This window comes from Hyperolius riggenbachi, chromosome 3, assembly GCF_040937935.1.
Source record: "Hyperolius riggenbachi isolate aHypRig1 chromosome 3, aHypRig1.pri, whole genome shotgun sequence".
Taxonomy (NCBI): domain Eukaryota; kingdom Metazoa; phylum Chordata; class Amphibia; order Anura; family Hyperoliidae; genus Hyperolius; species Hyperolius riggenbachi.
This window is the reverse complement of record NC_090648.1, coordinates 317,295,968-317,316,129: the sequence shown is the minus strand read 5'-3', so window position 1 is coordinate 317,316,129 and position 20,162 is coordinate 317,295,968. Positions and strand designations below refer to the sequence as shown.

Genomic DNA, 20,162 nt, shown 5'->3' with positions numbered 1-20,162 from the left:
CATACTGCTAACAGACTATGATCAGGACCATAAATGTATCACATAATATATTTAAAGGATGTCAAAGCAACTCATGTAAAATCATTCTTTCTGTGTGAACATTCTGTGCTGCCTAACAACAGCAGGGACAGCTGCATGCTTGATGGCTTTGATAAAGTGTGTAAACCTGCTTTCCCTCCAATCATAACCACATAGAACCAATATCCAGGCAGCACACAGAAAGACCTAAAAATATCTCATGAATGAAAACGGTTCCAAATAATGCATTACATCCGCAGGCAAAACACACACAAACAACAGCCCTTGTGAAGAGAAGCAGTATGAGGGCTAGCTGGCCAGCACTGTTGCCCTTCAGTGATAGTGTGCCAGCTTCAACTCCCATCCAGGACAGCATCTACATGGACTGGAGTTTGTATATTCCCCCTGTGTTTGTGTAAGTTTTGTCCCACATCCCATAAACATAGCAATGCATGGTACACACCATGCAATTTCCTTTCAGATCAAATCAATAATTTACGACAGGTCCGATTAGGTTTCCGAGCGATTTTCTGATCAATTTTGTACAAAATCGATCGGAATCCTCATCAGACCTGTCAAAATTATTGATTGAGCCTATCGATCTGATGGTTAATTAGTGCTTCTCCCACATTTGCACTAGACAGGGATATCAGGCTATGGTAGGGCTGATGGGGCTTTAGATTGTGAGCTTCTGTGAAGCAAAGTTAGTGACATGAATCATTCGGTGCACTCTGTAAAGTGCTGCAGAAAACGTCTGCACTACATAAATACATAATAATACTACAGACTCAATATCATTAATGCAGAACAATAGGCATGCCATGGGTATCTGCCTTGAGATAAAATAGTTTCCTGTTATAGCAGCACCCTAATAAACTGTATGCTTCAAGGAGGGAATTCCCATTGTCTGGTGTGCAGGCAAGAGATGCCTTGTGCCATGTAGAGCTGACTAGCAGCACAGAAAGGTAAATCTCCCTTCTGAGAAAATGTGGAATCTTGGTTCCCTATGAGCAAAGGACAGCTGAGGTCTTGCTGCTCCATCCCCCCTTGCCCCCGAGGCTCGCCTGGGAGACCCCCTGCATGCACTGACTCCCACAGGCACACAGTATGAATGAGTGCACTGCTAGCCATTGTGTGTGGCAGGCAGGCAGCGCGCCTGATGCAGTGCGGTGAGCTGAAGATGCGGGTACTGACTTTTTGCGGTTTCCGGGGTCTCCCTCGTGCTCTCTTCGGTGACTCCGAGGGGGATGCAGGCTTCTCCGCGGAAGTGGATTGGCGGGCACTCTCCCTGGAGCTCATGATGATGATGATGATGATGCTACTTAACGATCTCCTGCTGCACCTTGAGGGATCCACACGAGGAGCCGCCGCTACCGCCGCCGCACCGGACGTCCTGCTGCTGCCAAGGCGAGAGAAGAGAAAGAGGAGGAGAGCGAGGGGATCTCCTCTAGTGTAGTGACCAGCTACTCACAATAGACACACACTACAGGGCTGCGATGTGCTCTGCGTGCTGCAACTGATAGTGGAGGATCAATGACAGTGTATGTGATTGTGATGAGGAGCTGACTGGGACGTTCAGGTCACAGGAGGTAACTAGTGACACAACTTTCCTACGTGGGTCTGGGGATTCCACTGCACACATATAAGTATTGCTGGTTGCCCACACGTGTGTGTGATTTGGGGGGTAAGGGAGGTCTTGTGTTTGTGTGAGTAGGGCATGTGATACAAGGCCAGCCCACGGATTAGAGTGGGATGGGTAGAAAAAACACCTTACCCGTGGGTGGAAAAAATAGGAGGAGGCAGTGGCCAACACAACAGCAGCACGGCGGCGGTAGCAGCAGCAGCGGTGTATCGCGCTACATACAGCACTGCATGGATGGACGGAGGAGACCCACTCACGTGGCTACGAGTTAGTGGCCCCTCTCCAAGCAAGTTTAAAGGGACAACCCAGGGATTCCCTGAATGAACTGCGGAAGAAGCACGGTGGATCACAGCGCTGCAATGCCTTCTGCAGACAACTGCAACCCATCTACACATGTGTAGAAGATTAGAAATCGAAAATACAAATTCACTCCTCTTTTATATTCACTAAACAGATGGTGAAAAGAAAAAAAACATACTTAAATTCTAACACTTTCTGGCCAACGAGACTAGTGACTGTCCTGTAGATTTAATGCCTGATTTTAAAGAATGAGGGTGAACCGGTGACGTAGACCTTTGTGCAGTGCTAGTGAATTAAATATGTAATGAATACTCAAGCCTATTTTAATTTATACTAATTGTACAATCTTGATAATGGCCCTTATTCAATTTACTTTTTTCTCTTAAAGAGGAACTCCAGTGAAAATAAAGTCATACAAAAGTGCTTCATTTTTACAATAATTATGTATAAATTATTTAGTCAGTGTTTTCCAATTTTTAAATATTTCCTCTCCCTGATTTACATTCTGACATTTACCACATGGTGACATTTTTACTGCTGGCAGGTGATGTCACTGGAAGGAGATGCTGCTTGCTTTTTTGCCAGTTGGACCCAGCTGTAAACAGCTGTCATTTCCCACAATGCAATACGGTTCACAGACAAGAAACAGTCAGGACCACGGTCCTGACATCACACTGTGGGTTGGTGTTTCATCACAATATCGGCAATACAGACCCCCCATGATCCGTCTGTGAAAAGGAAAAGATTTCTCATGTAAAAGGGGGTTTCAGTTTCTGATTGGGATGAAGTTCAATTCTTGGTCACGGTTTCCCTTTAAGTTTCTCCTAGTTGATATTTTCACATGCTAGGAGCCCATATCCAATTCACTTTTTCTCCTGAGTGTTATCTTAGGTAATATTTTCAGACCATGACAATAAGATGCCTTTTAAACCCAGTTTTTGGTACTTTTTAAATTGCTGAATACTGAAAATATATTTTAAACAGATGATGAAACATTATCTCCTAGGAGAAAACGTAGTAAAAAAAGTGATTTGATTAAGAGCCCCTACCACTAAAATGCCTTTTGAGCTACTTCTAGGCTTTACTCATAGACCGGTCCCCACAAGGAGTCGAAACCGAAGCGGGAAAAATAGTTTCACTTACGAGCTTCTACCAGCCCCCTGCAGCCGCCCTGCGCCTGCAAAGTCACTCACCGATTCTCCGACTGGCCAGTCGATGGCTACTGCGTCAGGAGCATCCTGCGCAGGCACAGTAGGAGAAAATCTCACAGGACGTGCCTGACGACAGGAGCCTGAACAAGGATGCACACGGCCAGAGCCATGCAGGCGCAGTGGCCAATTGGGGCAATACGAAACTTAGCTGCGGCGGGGGACCGGGGGATTGTTGATTGACTTTGCGAGCACAGGGCAGCTGGTAAAAGCCACAGGTAAGTGACTCTTCTCCCAACCCCCCCCCCCCCCCCCCCCTTTCGGTTTAGGTTTCCTTTAACATTTTTTTTAATTTTTTGCACAGCAGCAGTTTTGTTTATCCACAGTACACATGTAAGATGGAGCTCAGCCATTCAGGGAAGTCCTGGCCTAGAATTTAGCATGAGCACAGGTATCCTTCGAGGTCTCATAAAGTGTACCTGCAACGAGAGGAGAAGAGGATTTATACTTATCTGGGGATTCTTCCAGCCCCCTGTAATCCATCAGCTCCCTCAGTGTCCATTCGGGCCTCCTCTGTTCTGCCGCTATTAGCCACGAACCTCCTCAATCGTGCGCCCATATCCGGGAATGTTCTGTGCCTGTGCAGTAGCAAGGCTAAAGGAGGAAGTGCGTGGCCAGGACAGTGCATTCATAGTAATCCAGGACCACTGGCGCTGACAGCGTCCAGTGTAAATCCTCTTATCTCCCCCCACATTACCCCATCTCAGATTTGTGTACCTGTGACAAGAAAAAATTCTTAGTAAAGGAGAGCCATCCCCCTAAATCTCATTGCTCCAGCGCTGGGACCTTCTAAATATATATGCAACAAGCCTTGTTAAATATATTTTTGTGCCAGCACTCCCATCAGTGTATGAGCGAGGCCACACTGCCCAGGTGCAAGGACAGCTAGAGTAGTAATTCAGAACTGCTCCTGCTTAGTTGCACCTGTACATGGACAAGAATGTGGCCATGAAGAAGAGGGGCCTAGTAAGCAGCAGTGGGTTGGAGGAGGACCAGACGAGGCCTCTAGATAATCTAGAGGCTCCCCTCTACTTAGGTGGCTATCAGCCAGATCTGACTTGGAAGCTGTGCATGAAAGATGCTGCAACATTCTCCTCTATGAGGTGGCAGGTGACGCTGATTTGTGGACAGTTTTGTGCAAGTTCAGCCTCGCACACATGTATGTGGATTGTCGCCTGCCAGCGATTGGGACACACATTTAGCTGGCCTGGAGGCACATCTGTTACTATGGAGGGGGAGGAGGGACAGCATGTGGTACATGATAGAGCAGCTTCCAGTGGACAGGGTGGGTGGGAAACCAATGCACTCAGGTGCTGCCTGGGTGTTGCTGAAGGAGAGGGGTCCTGTACACACCCTAGATTCAGCACTGAAAGTCTGTGGATGTGTGGTTCTATGACTACCACTTCGGAGAGCTGAGAAGATAGAGCTACGTTTAACATTGCTGTTTTCTAGTTGTGAAATTGCAGTTAATGACTTAGTATTATAGGGCTCAGGGTTACGCCAGAGCAATTATCAGGACTCTCCTTCCCAACAGGGACGGCTACTATTGGAGATAGTGGCATCAGGGAAGATTAGGGTTGGGGAAGGTATTAGGGTTTGAGTCAGTTCAGGGTTTGCTAAGGGGTGCCATAAAGGTAGTGAAAACTATTGGCTTAGGCCAGGCATGGGCAAACTCGGCCCTCCAGCTGTTACTGAACTACAAGTCCCACAATGCATTTGCCTTTATGAGTCGTGACTGTGGCTGTCAGACTCCTGCAATGCATTGTGGGACTTGTAGTTCCTTAACAGCTGGAGGGCCAAGTTTGCCCATGCCTGGCTTAGGTTAACAGTACAAAGAGATCAGGAGAAAAGATGGGGCAATTGACAGAGTAAGCCAGGGGTCACACTTGTTCCAACATTTTTCTGTGCGATTCTTCTGGCGCTCTGTGATCACATTATTCTGTCCATGAATTCTCATATTTGTTTGTGATTTCCATATTGCGGCAAAGCACATTGTGAGCAAGCATGTTGTGCGGATTTGATTGAAATGATTGCACCAGCTGGAAAAAATGAATACATGCATAAATGGATATAACCACTGCAAATGTAACAAATAGCCTTACATGTATTATGGGTCCCCCAACATCTTCCTGTCTGAAGACAAAGTGGTTATGATCATAGGGGTGTAAGCAATAAAGCAAAATTATGTGCATAAAGTTTTACTGAACGGTGAGTAGAGCAGAATACATTGCATGTAATGTGCTGCAATCTGGTCTAGTTATCATGCGGTGAGACTTTATGCATGTAATTCTGTTTAAAGGAACACTATCAAACCAAGTGTTCTAAAATGACAATGTACAAATAATGTCTAAGTAGCTGTGTAAACATTTTCCTACTTTTCATGTTAAATATCATTGGTAAAAGCTGTAATTCACTGTGTGTAGCTTTTATCTGCATTTGGATTGTCTCATTTGCAGAGGTATGAATCTCTGCAGTCTGACGTGCTAAGAACAGTGTAATATCGAAGTAGAGTTATATCAAAACAAAAGCCTGTCAGGTATCAGGTTTCACACACAATTACAAATGTTTATGTTGCACATAAGATATATTTTCCTCTGCTCTCTGTAAGAGAAAGCTCTGCCTGTCTCTGGCTGAGCTCTGCACACACAGGTTTAACAGATGCACTGTGAGGGAATACCCCCTTCTCCTCATGGCTCACTCTGCCGTCAAATTACAGCAGACTGCCATCAAAAAAGTGTGAAGGGAATTAGATAACAGTAAACAAAGAGATAAGGATTCAAATGTATACACCAGTACTTACCAGAACTTCCCAAACACTTCCTATCTCAATTGAAAAAAACATGTTGATCGATATTATTCCTTTAACGCACTTTGCTGCAGATAACCCATAGAGAGGACAGTTGGTAGTTGTCAGTTGATACATGAACACACTTTTAAAAGGTGCCAAAATGAGGATGGTTTTAAGCGAACTAAGTTAATTTTGTGTAAACATCCCATCTCCTGTTACAGTTGTGTTCAAAATTATTCAACCCCCAATGCTGTAAAGGGGTTTAGGGAATTTAGTGTACATTTGTAATTGTGTTCAGAATGAAATCTTATGGTGGCCATACATGGTACAATAAAAACGTTCGATTATCCCGTTTATACGATCTAAATGATCGAATCGAATGAAAGTTGAAAATATTTTTTTTTTTCGATCAAGAAATTGGAATGATTATACTGTTTTTTTTCGAGAAAAATCTGATCAGACATGCTGGAAAAATCTTTATATTCGATCAAATGGAATAATCGAACTAAATTATCTAATCGAAAAAAAAAAATTAAAATTGTACCATGTATGGGCACCTTTACAAGGACTTTTTAAAGAACAAAATGCAACTAAAATGACATCAATTGTTTTTGTAATACAGTATTACATGTTTTTTTGTGATTTCTTCATTGACACAATTATTCAACCCCTTAAAGACTACCACTCTTAAAAACAGAGGTTCATTCAAGTGTTTTCGATCGGGTATTGAAAACACCTGTGGATGTTAAAGCGGAATATAACCCTGCATTTCAACTTTGCTCTAAAACATTATTTACAGCATATTATATGCAACCAGCATTTTTTTTTTTTTACTAGACCAGCATTGGAAGGGTTACACACAGAGCTTTAAAGTTCCATGGAGAGAACTGCTCCCCGCAGCCGAAGTTTAGATAGATACATTTAAGCAAAACAAAATGTAACAACTGTGGAATGTGACTCACTCTCTCTGACTGTGCAGGAGCTGGAGGACAGCCAAATAGTGTGTAACATTCCTCACTTGTTACAGTCTATTTATTTAAATGTATCTATCTAAGCTTCGGATGTGTCTGCATTTCTCTCCATGGAACTTTAAAGCTCTGTGTGTAACCCTTCCAATGCTGGTCTAGTAAAAAAAAATGCTGGTTGCATATAATATGCTGTAAATAATGTTTTAGAGCAAAGTTGAAATGCAGGGTTATATTCCGCTTTAAAGGGAACCTTAACTGAATGGGGGGTAAAGAGTTTCACTTACCTGGGGCTATTACCAGCCCCCTGCAGCAGTCCTGTGCCCTCGGCGCCGCTCTGGAATCCTCTGGTCCCCCGCTGTCACTTAGTTTCGTTCTACGCGTGCGGAATGCGGCAACGCGTATTTTTGTACGCGTTACGGTCCGCAATAGCGCTAATTGCATTGGTGAATGCGTCCAATAATACGCATGGCGGCCGGCGACTGGTGAGTCGTCAAAAACGAAACTAAGTGACAGCGGGGGACCAGAGGATTCCAGAGCGGCGCCGAGGGCACAGGACTGCTGCAGGGGGCTGGTAATAGCCCCAGGTAAGTGAAACTCTTTACCCCCGTTCAGTTAAGGTTCCCTTTAACAAGCAGCAATCAAGCATAATAAGCACCAATTAGGCAGATTTAAAATTACTGTGATACTCAGCTCCTTCTAGACATTTACTGGTGTGTTTACAAACATGGTGAAGTCAAGAGAATGGTCCAGGAAGACAAGAGAAGAGGTGATTTCTCTTCACAGGAAGGGGAATGGCTATAAGAAGATTGCAAAGATGTTAAACATACCAAGAGACACCATAGGAAGCATCATTCACAAATTCAAGGCAAAGGGCACTGTTAGAACGCTACCTGGTCGTGGTAGAAAGAAGATGCTGAGTTTAACTGCTGTGCGCTACCTGAAGCGCAAAGTGGAGAAAAGTCCCCGTGTGACTGCTGAGGAACTGAAAAAAAGATTTTTTAGATGCGGGTACTGAAGTTTCAGCTCAGACAATAAGGCGCACACTGCGTAATGAAGGCCTCCATGCCAGAACTTCCAGGTGCACCCCCTTGCTGTCTCCAAAGAATAAGAAGAGTCGACTGCAGGATGCCAAAAGTCATGTGGACAAACCACAAAAGTTTTGGGATAGTGTTGTGTGGACTGATGAAACAAAATTAGAACTGTTTGGGCCCACAGATCAACGCTATGTTTGGAGTAGGAAGAACAAGGCCTATGAAGAAAAGAACACCTTGCCTATTGTGAAGCATGGCGGGGGGGGGGGGGTCAATCATGCTTTGGGGCTGTTTTGCTTCTGCAGGTACAGGAAAGCTTCAGCGTGTGCAAGGTACCATGAATTCTCTTCAGTACCAGGAGATATTGGATGAAAATGTGATGCAGTCCGTCACAAACCTGAGGCTTGGGAGACGTTGGACCTTTTTGAACAGGACAATGATCCCAAGCATACCAAGTCCACTAGAGCATGGTTGCAGATTAACCATCTTAGCGGTATGGACGAGCTCAGCTCGTCCATCACCGCCGATGGCTGCCGCTCAGGCCCTGCTGGGCCGATTTTGCTCAAATAAAGAGCAGCACACGCAGCCGGCACTTTGCCAGCCGCGTGTGCTGCCCGATCGCCGCCGCTCTGCGGCGATCCGCCGCGAGCAGCGGCGAAAGAGGGTCCCCCCAGCCGCCTGAGCCCAGCGTAGCCGGAACAAATAGTTCCGGCCAGCGCTAAGGGCTGGATCGGAGGCGGCTGACGTCAGGACGTCGGCTGACGTCCATGACGTCACTCCGCTCGTCGCCATGGCGACAGGAGAAGCCAAACACGGAAGGCTGCTCATTGCGGCCTTCCGTGTTACTTCTGGCTGCCGGAGGCGATCGGAAGAACGCCTCCGGAGCGCCATCTAGTGGGCTTTCATGCAGCCAACTTTCAGTTGGCTGCATGAAATAGTTTTTTTTTTATTTAAAAAAAACCCTCCCGCAGCCGCCCTGGCGATCTTAATAGAACGCCAGGGTGGTTAAAGGCTGGAACATTTTGGAGTGGCCATCGCAGTCACCAGACTTAAATCCGATTGAGAACCTCTGGTGGGACATAAAGAAAGCAGTTGCAGCGAGCAAGCCTGAGAATGTGACTGAACTGGAGGCTTTTGCCCGTGAAGAATGGGCTAAGATACCCATATATCGGACACTTGTGTCAAGCTATGCTTTACGTTTAAAAGCTGTTATAACTGGAAAAGGATGTTGTACTAAGTACTAAGAGTGAATGTCACTTGGGGGTTGAATAAAACTGATAATGATGTGAGCACAGAAAAGACATTTGTGGTTATTTCATAATAAATGTTATGTTATATTTGTCTGACTTACAAGTGCCTCTTTGATTTAATTGTAAACAAGATGACTGAAATGATCAAAATCAATGTCAAAATGGCCAAAACACTCAAATTTGAATAATTTTGAACACAACTGTATATTATAAAGTGCCATTGCCCCCCCCCCCCCCCACACACACACACACACATTAGATAAAAGTGCAGTACGGTTCCTACATAACATAATGTACCATGGGCTGCACATGACATGTTATATACTCTATGGTCTTCACATAAGATAGTGGTGCAAAACGGTCCCTGTGACCTTTAAGTAAGGCAACAGTACAGGATGGCTTTCACATGACATTTTAATGCAACATAGACCCCACATAGCAAATTATAATGCATCGTGGCCCCAACGTAACACTATTATATAGCATGGCCCTTGCACAGCATATTATAATGCTCCATAACTTGCATACACCATAATACATCACTGTACCCATATTATATAATAGAGTATCATGGCTCCAATGTAACATTCTGTAATGCACCATGGCGGCCCCTGCGTAACATATGGTACCATAGCCCCCACAAAAAGTATTATAATTTACCATGAACCCAACATAACATAATGGGGGAGAAGAGATAAGGATGGAAAGAAAAATTGGAGGGAAAGAAGAAATACCACTTACAGTAGGTAGAGGTAACAGCCCCATGCATTATTGTATCTGCCTGTAGAGGATTCTTTCTCCCATGTTGCCCACTTCACTATATATATATATATATATATATATATATATATATATATATATATATGTGTGTGTGTGTATACTGTATGTATATATTTTTTAGTTTTTACTATTTTGCTTATATATCACAACAAGGTTTAAAAGATAAATACTTGAGTATTCTAGACTGAAACATAAAAAAAATATTCAGGGCTTTGTACATTTCCTAATAAGAGGACAAATTATGATAGCTCAATTAGCCAAAACAGAAAACATGATCCCAATGGTTTAAATAATCACTATTGGTGAAGGAGATACAAAGTGTAAAATAAACTTTCCATTCTGTAAATTAAACTCTAATGATTGTGAAGTGTGAAATTGGACCTGATAATGAACCTTATATTATAGGCAGAGGAAGTGTTCAACTGTTGACTTTGTAACATCATGTTTAAATCTTCATTTGGCATGTTGCTTTTCACATCATGCCAAGCAATATGAGTCATCTACATATTTGCTCCTGGTTACTCTCCGGAAATATACATTTCTCCATGTGTACATGAAAGTAATGTCATTAAAAAGTTCCCAAGTCTATATAAAATATTAGGAACATTTTAGGAATATCCTGTAGTAGGCTAGCGGATAAGTACAAAAGTGCTCTAATTTGATGCCAGCATGACACACTTCATAAATGTGAAACTTCCCTCTTTGTGCATGGTAGTGTTTCGTGTAATGTATAAGTGACTAAGAACTGACTCACACTTCTGTTTTGTACAACTGCTTGTGGGTAAGGATGAGTCATAATTCACAATTCAAAACTCTTTGTATATTTAATTGCATGATTGAGATGAATATGGAAAAGGATACCATAACGTGGTTTGGTGTGGCAGCAAGGGCTGTCTATGTAAACAGTAGAGGATTTTAGCTCCATTAACCCCTTTTAGCACCTGCATATGATTTGATTCATACTGAAATCTAGTAGTGATGTACTTGCTATGGCTGACTTCCACCAGAAAATGTCCTTGCAAGTGAAAAAAGTACATTTTTTGTGTCTTTTTTTTCGCATTGGTCAGTTTTTCTTAGTGCACATGTTTAAATGCTGTATTAGTATTCTTATTTTGATTTTATACTGTGCCAACATATAGCATGAACACACATGTATAAGACGCACTACATCTCAACACATTGGTGGAAAAACTATTATAGACCTTCTAAGTGGAAACGTATGTGCTTAAAAGTGTGTGGTTCTAAAATTTCATAATCATACAACAGCAGTGTCCGTGGGAAAATTGTTTAGGCTACTGCATACTGCAGTGAACCAAAGAGGCAGCCAAGCAGTAGCTGGGTACAACAACAAAAACCTAAAAAAAACGTGTTTGTGGTAGCCAGTTTCCTATTGGATGTCTTGATCACCTGGCATATGGCCCCAGCTAGGCCCTATAAAAAGTTTCCATTTTACAACTGGCTGCCATTTCTGAGCTTCTTTGTTAGCTGGTTAGATCAGTGCTGCTGAAGAGATGGATAGGACATTTTGGCTGGGGGTAATAAGTGATGTCTACAGCTGTGTGTGTGGCTCTGTACAGAATTTGCAGGATATTATACCTAAGAATAGGCTGGGGATGGGGTCTGTTAGTTGGGGACTATTAGTGTATAGCTGCATAGTATACCTATTTATTGCTTGTGCTGAAGGGATTATATTTCATCATTAGCAACTGCAGCATATCTCATCAGTGCATAGCCCTGAACTATGATTATTGTAACTGCTCATCTTCATTACCATTGTTTTGTGTTGTGGGACTTAGGCCTGATTCACAATTGCGTTGAAGTGGAAAACGGATCCGTGAAAACGGATTTGATGACCAGTTGATCGTTTCACTAGTGTGAAGAAACGTTCCGTTTTATCATTGCCCCCAGTGCAACGCTTCAGCTTCCTTTCTGTTCTGGTGGGCTCAGCGGTCTATAAAAATTGGTGCAGCAGCAAACTTGCACTCCATGCAGTGGATCATGTGGAACGGATCCTTTTGAACGGACGGATGTGAATGGATCCATAGGTTAACACTGGATCCGTTCCCATCCATTGCAATCCGTTCCCTTCCGATCCGGGAATGGACCATTTTTTAACTGTAATGTGAACTGGGCCTCATACTTAAACATTTACATTTGCAGTGTTCTACACCAGACACTAAGCAGCTGTTCTGCTTGTCTGCACATTATAGTCCTAAACTACTTTTTTATTGTTTATTGGAAGGTCAATTTCCATAGCTTTCTGCTGTGGAACTTATTGTATTAAACTTGCAATACAATTTTGTGTTACTGTTACTACAAAATCAAGCGCACAACTAAAGGTACCCATACACTAAAACGATTTCCCATCGAAATACAGCAGATTCGATCACTGTGATCGAATCTGCTGTGTAATCGTTAATGCAAATGTTGACCGATCGATCGATTTCCATCCGAAATTGATCGATTCAGTCTATCTGTCCAGGCAGAAAATGTTGCTTAATCGTCGGCGGGTCGGTGTTTGATAAGACGATGATTGACGCAGCAATACATCACCTGTTCGCCAACACGAGTTCCCTGGGTCTCTGTTGTCTCTCACTTCTTGAAACAGCAGTTTAACTGCCAAAATAGTAAGATACCAGCCAGCCTTCCTACTCCCTTGCACACTATTTTGTCAGTTATACGTTGCAACAGCTGTTCAGGAAATGCTGTTGAAAACAAATAAAACCCTGAGAATCCCCCATGAAGAGATGGACTTGCCCAAAACCTGTCTGTTCTGTCAGATTTGAACTGCCTACTTTTTTTGCGATAAAGGCCTGTTGTGTGTGACGTTGCATGGTCCCTCGGGTAGGATGATGGATTGGGTAACCTCAATTGGCGGGAGGCGTCGCTGTGAGGTTCCCCAATCCATCGTCGGGTGGGTGTTCAGATTAAGATAGCAGCTTGTACTGACCCATAGAAAAGTGGTGGCATGCTAATGAGTTCAGATTGAGAGGGTGCTGGATCTTAAACCGAGATTGCCAATAAAGGAGAGCCAAGGCTGCAACTTTTTGGTAAAGATTTCCACTGTGTCATTTACTATTGCCTTACTTACCTTTTTTAAGCAGTCATACTACAGTTATCCTAAAAAAAAATGTCAGATGGTTATTCAGCTCCTGATGCCAATTAGAGATGGCTCAAACCTCCGATTTTCGGTTCGCAAACCTCGAATGCGAACTTCCACAAAAAGTTTGGTTCGCGCGAACTTTCGCAAACCGCAATAGACTTCAGTGGGGTTGCGAACTTTGAAAACTAGAAACATTTATGCTGGCCATAAAATTGATGGAAAATATGTTTCAAAGGGTCTAACATCTGAGTTTTTGCATGGCGGAGTGGGATACACGCCAAAAGTCCCAGGGAAAAATCTGGATTTGAAGCACAGCAGAGCTTTAAGGGCAGAAATCACATTGCATGCTAAATTGGAGGCCTAAAGTGCTTTAAAACATCTTGCATGTGTATACATCAATCAGGGAGTGTAATTAGTGTACTGCTTCACGCTGACACACCAAACTCACTGTGTAACGCACCGCAAACAGCTGTATGTGTAGTGATGGCCGTGCTGGCCTGGTGCGCACCATGGCGAGAGTGCAGGCCATGGCGGTTTTCAAGCCCATATGGTTGCCGGGCTAAGGTAGCTCAAAGACAGAATAACAGTGACTGTCCAGCTGATCGAATTTGGTCTGTCCACAATGAAGAAACAACCTTATTATCTTGGGTGTGCCCCCCCCCCCCCCCGAGACACTCATATAGCCGGCAGTCATTGCTTCATTGTGATACGCAAGCCCCTTCACCATGGCAAGGTAACAATCACGAAGGGGAATTGACACATGTACATGCCTTTTGTTTTGTTGTTGCAGCTGCAGGGCAGGCAGAAAAATTAAGCGGGCATGTACACGCACCAGAAAAATTATTATTCAGGAATCCGCCTGGAGTCCTGGACCCTGTTGGTTGTGGCGGAGAAGGCAGTCAAGCGGCCTGCAGGCAGAGATGCTGTGTGGGGAGCGACTTAGTCTTGGGGCAGGCAGTCACATGGCATGCAGGCAGAGATGCTGTGTGTGGGGACTGACTTAGTCTTCAGGCAGGCCTGACCGTGCTTTGCAGACCATGTGGTCAGATGGACCCTTGACCCAACGCTGTGTGCCAGAGATGACACCACTTGCCTTTCAACATCACGGTACAGTTTGGGTTTCACCTTTTTTGAGAAATAATTGCAGCCTGGTATCTTACACTGCGGTGTGTGGCTTTGCTTTTGTTTGCTGCTTTTCAACAGGTGGTCATCCCATTGCAGTTTGTGCTTTGTCATTATGTGCATTCATAAGTAGGGCTGCTCAAATCCGGATCCGGGAGATACCCGGATAGTTGATATCCGGATATCTCCCAGTAAACCTGGGCGGGGTCAATCTTACCTGTCTGACGTCTTCTTCGTCCGTCCCTCGGCGCCTCCCACGATGCGCTCCACGTGCGTCACGTGATTGGACCGCATCGTGGGAGGTGCCGAAGGACGGACCGAAGAAGACATCAGACAGGTAAGATTAACCCCCCGCCCACCCCGCACAGGTAACTGGGAGATATCCGGATAGAACTATCCGGATGTCTCCCGAATCCGGATTTGAGCAGCCCTGTTCATAAGGAAGTTGTCCCTACGCGGGTCTTGGTCTTTCCACGGCTCAATTTTTGGTGGCAGAGAGTACAGATGGCATTGCTTTCATCTGAGGCAGACGCACACAAAAAAAATTCCACACTGATGAGCCCTGGGATGATGGCACTTTGGTGGTGGCGGTCAACTGAGTGTTAAGTGGGGTGCCAGAATCACAGCAAGAGGAGGAAGATATGTCATGCTTCCGTGCGGAAGCTAAGGAAGATGAGGTGTTCTGTGTTAAATAGTCAACTACGTCCTGACAATCTTGGGGGTTGATGGCATGCGCCTTCTGAACACTGTACTTTGGTCCAGGGCCACACGAAATCACGACAGCACGACCTCGAACAGACCTGCTGGGTGGCCTGCCTCTGCCTGTTTTGCCCATATTGGGCGGAATGAAGTGAAAGGTATGCACTGACTTCACTAATACATTGTGCAGTCACACAGGTGCAGTGAACAGGTATGCAGTGACTGGTATCAATACAATGTGCAGCTGACACACACACAGGTACCGTGAACAGGTGCAGTGACTAGTGGTGTATAACACTGCGTGCGCTCACGGAGGTAGGTGCACTGAACAGGTAGGTATGCAGTGATTCGTATTACAAATGTGCAGCTGTCACACACAAAGGTACCGTGAACAGGTGCAGCGAGTGACTGGTATATAATATTGCGCAAAAGGTGGATCAGCGCAACACCAGGCCGCCTCCGAATGGCCTCCATCAGAGATGCGCTGAGCCCCCCCAGGAACTACAAACGCACCTTGAACCCAAACAGAAGCTCTGCATATACACCAAAAGCATGGCTGTTAAGTGGGAGCAGCTGACCAAAAACGAATTACATTAGTACATAGCAAGGAAATGAGCAGCGCTACTTAAAAACAGACTAGTGCCTACCTGCAAAAGAGTGCAAGCCCCACTTGTGGGGTTGAATACACACCGAGCATACACATGACCTGTCTACCACTAGAGGAGGATGTTGGTTTCCATTAACAGCTTGCATGCAACCTATTAACCACCCTGGCGTTCTGATAAGATCGCCAGGGAGGCTGCGGGAGGGTTTTTTTTTAATAAAAAAAAAACTATTTCATGCAGCCAACTGAAAGTTGGCTGCATGAAAGCCCACTAGAGGGCGCTCCGGAGGCGTTCTTCCGATCGCCTCCGGCGCCCAGAATAAACAAGGAAGGCCGCAATGAGCGGCCTTCCTTGTTTTGCTTAGATCGTCGCCATAGCGACGAGCGGAGTGACGTCATGGACGTCAGCCGACGTCCTGACGTCAGCCGCCTCCGATCCAGCCCTTAGCGCTGGCCGGAACTTTTTGTTCCGGCTACGCTGGGCTCAGGCGGCTGGGGGGACCCTCTTTCGCCGCTGCTCGCGGCGGATCGCCGCAGAGCGGCGGCGATCAGGCAGCACACGCGGCTGGCAAAGTGCCGGCTGCGTGTGCTGCTCTTTATTTGAAGAAAATCGGCCCAGCAGGGCCTGAGCGGCAGCCTCCGGCGGTGATGGACGAGCTGAGCTCGTCCATACCGCCAAGCTGGTTAAGTACTCGTCCCTCCCACTGCGAAGAAGTCAATCCTCCATGGGAGGGGCCTAACACTAACTAAATCCTAACCTATGTATATGCATAGCCTGGGTGCGGCTAATCAAATAAAATTGAAAATTGCGCAAAAGGTGGATCAGCGCAACACCGAATGGCCTCCATCAGAGATGCGCTGAGCCCCCCCAGGAACTACAAACGCACCTTGAACCCAAACAGAAGCTCTGCATATACACCAAAAGCATGGCTGTTAAGTGGGAGCAGCTGACCAAAAACGAATTACATTAGTACATAGCAAGGAAATGGGGCTTGCACTCTTTTGCAGGTAGGCACTAGTCTGTTTTTAAGTAGCGCTGCTCATTTCCTTGCTATGTACTATGGTATATAATATAACACTGCTTGCGGTCACATAGGTAGGTGCACTATTGAACAGGTATGCAGGGATTGGTATTACAAATGTGCAGCTGTCACAGACACAGGTAGTCACTGAATGTGCTGGGCCTGGCAGTGGCACAGTAGGAATTACCAAGGGGCCAAGGTCCAGCAGCTGCAACTGACTGACAGGGTTGTATATGCAACACAAGTGTCTGTGGAACACACACACACAAGAAAAAAATTAGATCACAAGAACAACATTAGCTCTTAAAAGAGCTGTTGAGGAGTGATTTTTAGCAATAAGTATCAGCAAGGAGCAAGCTAAGAAGCCTAACACAAGAGCCTATCTAAGCTTTCCCTATGGCAGCAGGTTCTCTGCCTTCTCTAATTACTGCAGCCACACGAGTGAGTGAAAAAGCTGACGCTGCCTGCGTTTTATAAGGGGGGGGGGGGGGCTCCAGGAGGGAGTGTAGCCTGATTGGCTACCTTGTGTCTGTTGACTGTGATGTAGAGGGTCAAAGTTGACCCTAATGATGTAGTATAGGGGGGCAGGTCGAACTCACATATAGTTTGCGCTTCACCGCGAATGCGAACCACCGAAGTTCACGCAAATAAATTCGTAAGCGAACTGTTCGGGCCATCTCTAATGCCAATCACTGGATTATCTCAGTGACTCTTGTTCTGTGCATTAAGTGCATTCATGCAGCATCATTGAAAGTCCATACTTAAGAGAGAGTAAAAACTCAATGCATGTAAAGAAGTCAAAATTTAGCGTATGATCAGTTTTGAATAATGCTGGCTGCAATTTTTTTTAAATATATAATTATATGTTTACTTTGTAATGTCATTAGTCTACAAAAATATTTGTGTGACACTGACATACTCTATGTGTACAGCATTCTTGTTTTTTAAACAAAAATTACATTTTACTTTAGGGTTAGATCAATGATTTGCTGCTCAGTATAAAATCATTTTTTTCCACAGCAGTTAGCTGTTTTATGATCTTATTTTATTAATAAATATAACATTATAAAAATACAAGCAAAGGAAATAAGGGAAGCATGTTAAACATACCCCACAAAATTCTGATTAAAAGCAGCTTTAATAAGAAAAAATATCCCTTTATTACCTAGTATGCTATCATAAATGTATGAAACAAGGGAAATATGGCGTATGTTACATTCATAGCAGGGCGTATGTTACATTCATAGCAGACAGATGAAACACATCATGCTATATATTGGCAGATGTTTGTTAGTATGATTTTCAGCGGAAGAAGAACCTTGTTTCCGTTTTATGACAAATTTTTAATGTAGTATTTTTCTTCTGTCTTAAAAGCTGTTTTTATAGGTCCCTTTGGTATGCTGGTACGTTTTGTACTGCATCCAGTTGTACCTTTGTTCCTATTTTATTGCATGCTTGAGAGGAAATTTGGATTTACAGTATATATATATATATATATATATATATATATATATATATATATATATATATATATATATGAAAAAAATAAACGTATGAAAACATACACTCATAGCATTATTTTCTTACTGTATAACATAAACAGTGAGAAACTGGATGCAGTACATTCTTGCATGAAGGACTTAGGAGTGTCATACAAAAGATAACCAACACACCATACAGTGAAGACAACAGAAGGTGTGTATGACAGTATTAGGCATATTTTAGGAGGGTGGAGGTAAAGGGATAAGGGTAGTGGGAACTTAGTTTTAGTTCCTAGGGTTAGAAAGTTAAGGTTAGGCAGAGTGTAGGGGCTCAATGCAAGGGTAGAAGTTAGAAGTCAGGATGGGAATAAAAGTAAGGGAGAGGTTTGGGTTGTGCACTATAAAGGGATTAACTATAAGGGAATGGTTAGATGCCAGAAAGTGGGTAAGCCATACACACGGCAAGATTTTGTCTGTCACTTTGCCAGATGAACGTGTAACTATCATTATGCGAAAAAGCAGCAAACAACAGTTAAAGACGGCCGACACTTGTTCATTTTGAAAGACCATCATGATGGATCATACAGGTAAAGATCGTTCATCAATGCCTGTGTGTACAGATCGTTAAAAAAAATTTCCGCTAAGGGCTATGGAACTTCCCCTATTGTTCATTGGTGTAACGTTCGTCAGTGTTATCAGATCGTTTGCATTTTGTTGCTAAAGATCTTGAATGATAGATTGTGGAACGATCATTCACTGGTAGATTTCCACAATCTATTGTTCCGTGGGTACTTCACTTCAGGAAACAATTTTAGGTATCAGGAAGGGACTAATGGTAAAGGGGAAGATTAGCTGCTAGGAATTGGTTAAAGTTAAAGAGACTCTGAATCCAAAATGTTTTTGCTCCTTTTATACTGTAGTCCTCTTCAGCAATAACTTGCTAAGTGTTCCACCGCATCCCCGTGGCAGAATGAGCAATCCTGTCCCCAAAAATGTGCTAATTACTTTCCACCACTTACCAGGACGCAGAATGTTCTCCCAGGAGGAGGCAGAGCAGTTTACTGTAGCTCTGCCTCTTCAACACTCAATCGCCACTTATTACAGCCTATACCCAGGGGCGTAGCAATAGGGGGTGCAGAGGTAGCGACCGCATCGGGGCCCTTGGGCCAGAGGGGCCCTGAAGGGCCCTCTCTCAACTACAGTATTAGCTCTCTATTGGTCCTGTGCTCATAAAAATCACTTCTAAAGATACTTTGTATAGTGGTAATCATTAACAAACTGTTCCCCATCCCCTTCTTGCACCTCTGACACTGTAGTTGCCATTGGCAGGTTTTGGTGCGCCGTATTAATTGTTCTGTATAGAGTGCTTGGGGGGCCCCATTGTAAAACTTGCATCGGGGCCCACAGCTCCATAGTTACGCCACTGCCTATACCCGCCTATCTGCCTATACCCGCCTATACCCGCCCCAAGTGTGCACACTACCCACCCTTCAAGCTCCGAGTACATCAACAAAGGAGCACGGTGGTGCGCTTTGATGATATGCTGCGCGCGCACACGAGTGGAGCCCGCACTGAATTAATGGCCAAGACCTGGAAGCTATTCAGGGGTCGTGGCTATCTTTGACTATCTTACGACCCCTGCACGCCAATTGGCGTGGACGAGGCAGCAGCCCCAAGACCGCTCAACACCAATTGGCGAGAAGTCCTGGGGCGGGGTTTTGCAGGAGATCGCTCCACTCCATCATCAGTCTCCCAGCGGCAATCGCTGCTAGGAGAAAGTTAGACAGCTAAACCCCCATCTATTTACATAATACAGCGCTGCGATCTACGGCAGCGCTGTACTGTGGACAGCCATGTGCCACGGCTGTCCCCGTGGGAGACACAGGGGTGATTAGCTGTCACAGGCTGATGCCTATGACAGCCGATCACGGTGATTGCCTGGTGGAGGAGGGAGGGCGGTCCTATTACAGAAATAAAAAAAAATAGTGCCATTTATTTATAAAAATAAACATAAATAAGACCACACCAACAGAAAGCTCTGTTGTTGGGCAGAAAAGAAGGGGGGGGGGGGGGGGGGAATCACTTGTGTGCTGAGTTGTACTGCCCTGCAGCGAGGCCTTAAAGTTGCAGTGGCCTAATTGGTAAA

At 44.5% G+C, this 20,162-nt stretch overlaps 1 protein-coding gene across 3 annotated transcripts in view; it reads right to left on the bottom strand.

Moving 5' to 3' along the window:
• The window catches only part of HMGA2 (high mobility group AT-hook 2), a 169,014-nt gene extending 156,447 nt beyond the window's left edge, over window positions 1-12,567 (bottom strand). Inside the window, exons 1-2 of one of the 3 annotated variants that reach the window (XM_068272758.1) lie at window positions 12,539-12,567; window positions 5,969-6,042 (exon numbers count right to left, since the gene is read on the bottom strand). In XM_068272758.1, the coding sequence (XP_068128859.1) occupies window positions 5,969-6,010 (42 nt within the window). In that variant the 5' untranslated portion in view covers window positions 6,011-6,042; window positions 12,539-12,567. Of the gene's footprint in view, window positions 1-1,212; window positions 1,934-5,968; window positions 6,043-12,538 lie in introns of those variants that run through there. The other 2 variants (XR_011030025.1, XM_068272756.1) reach the window with 2 other exon arrangements.
• Window positions 12,568-20,162: the final 7,595 nt, after the last annotated feature.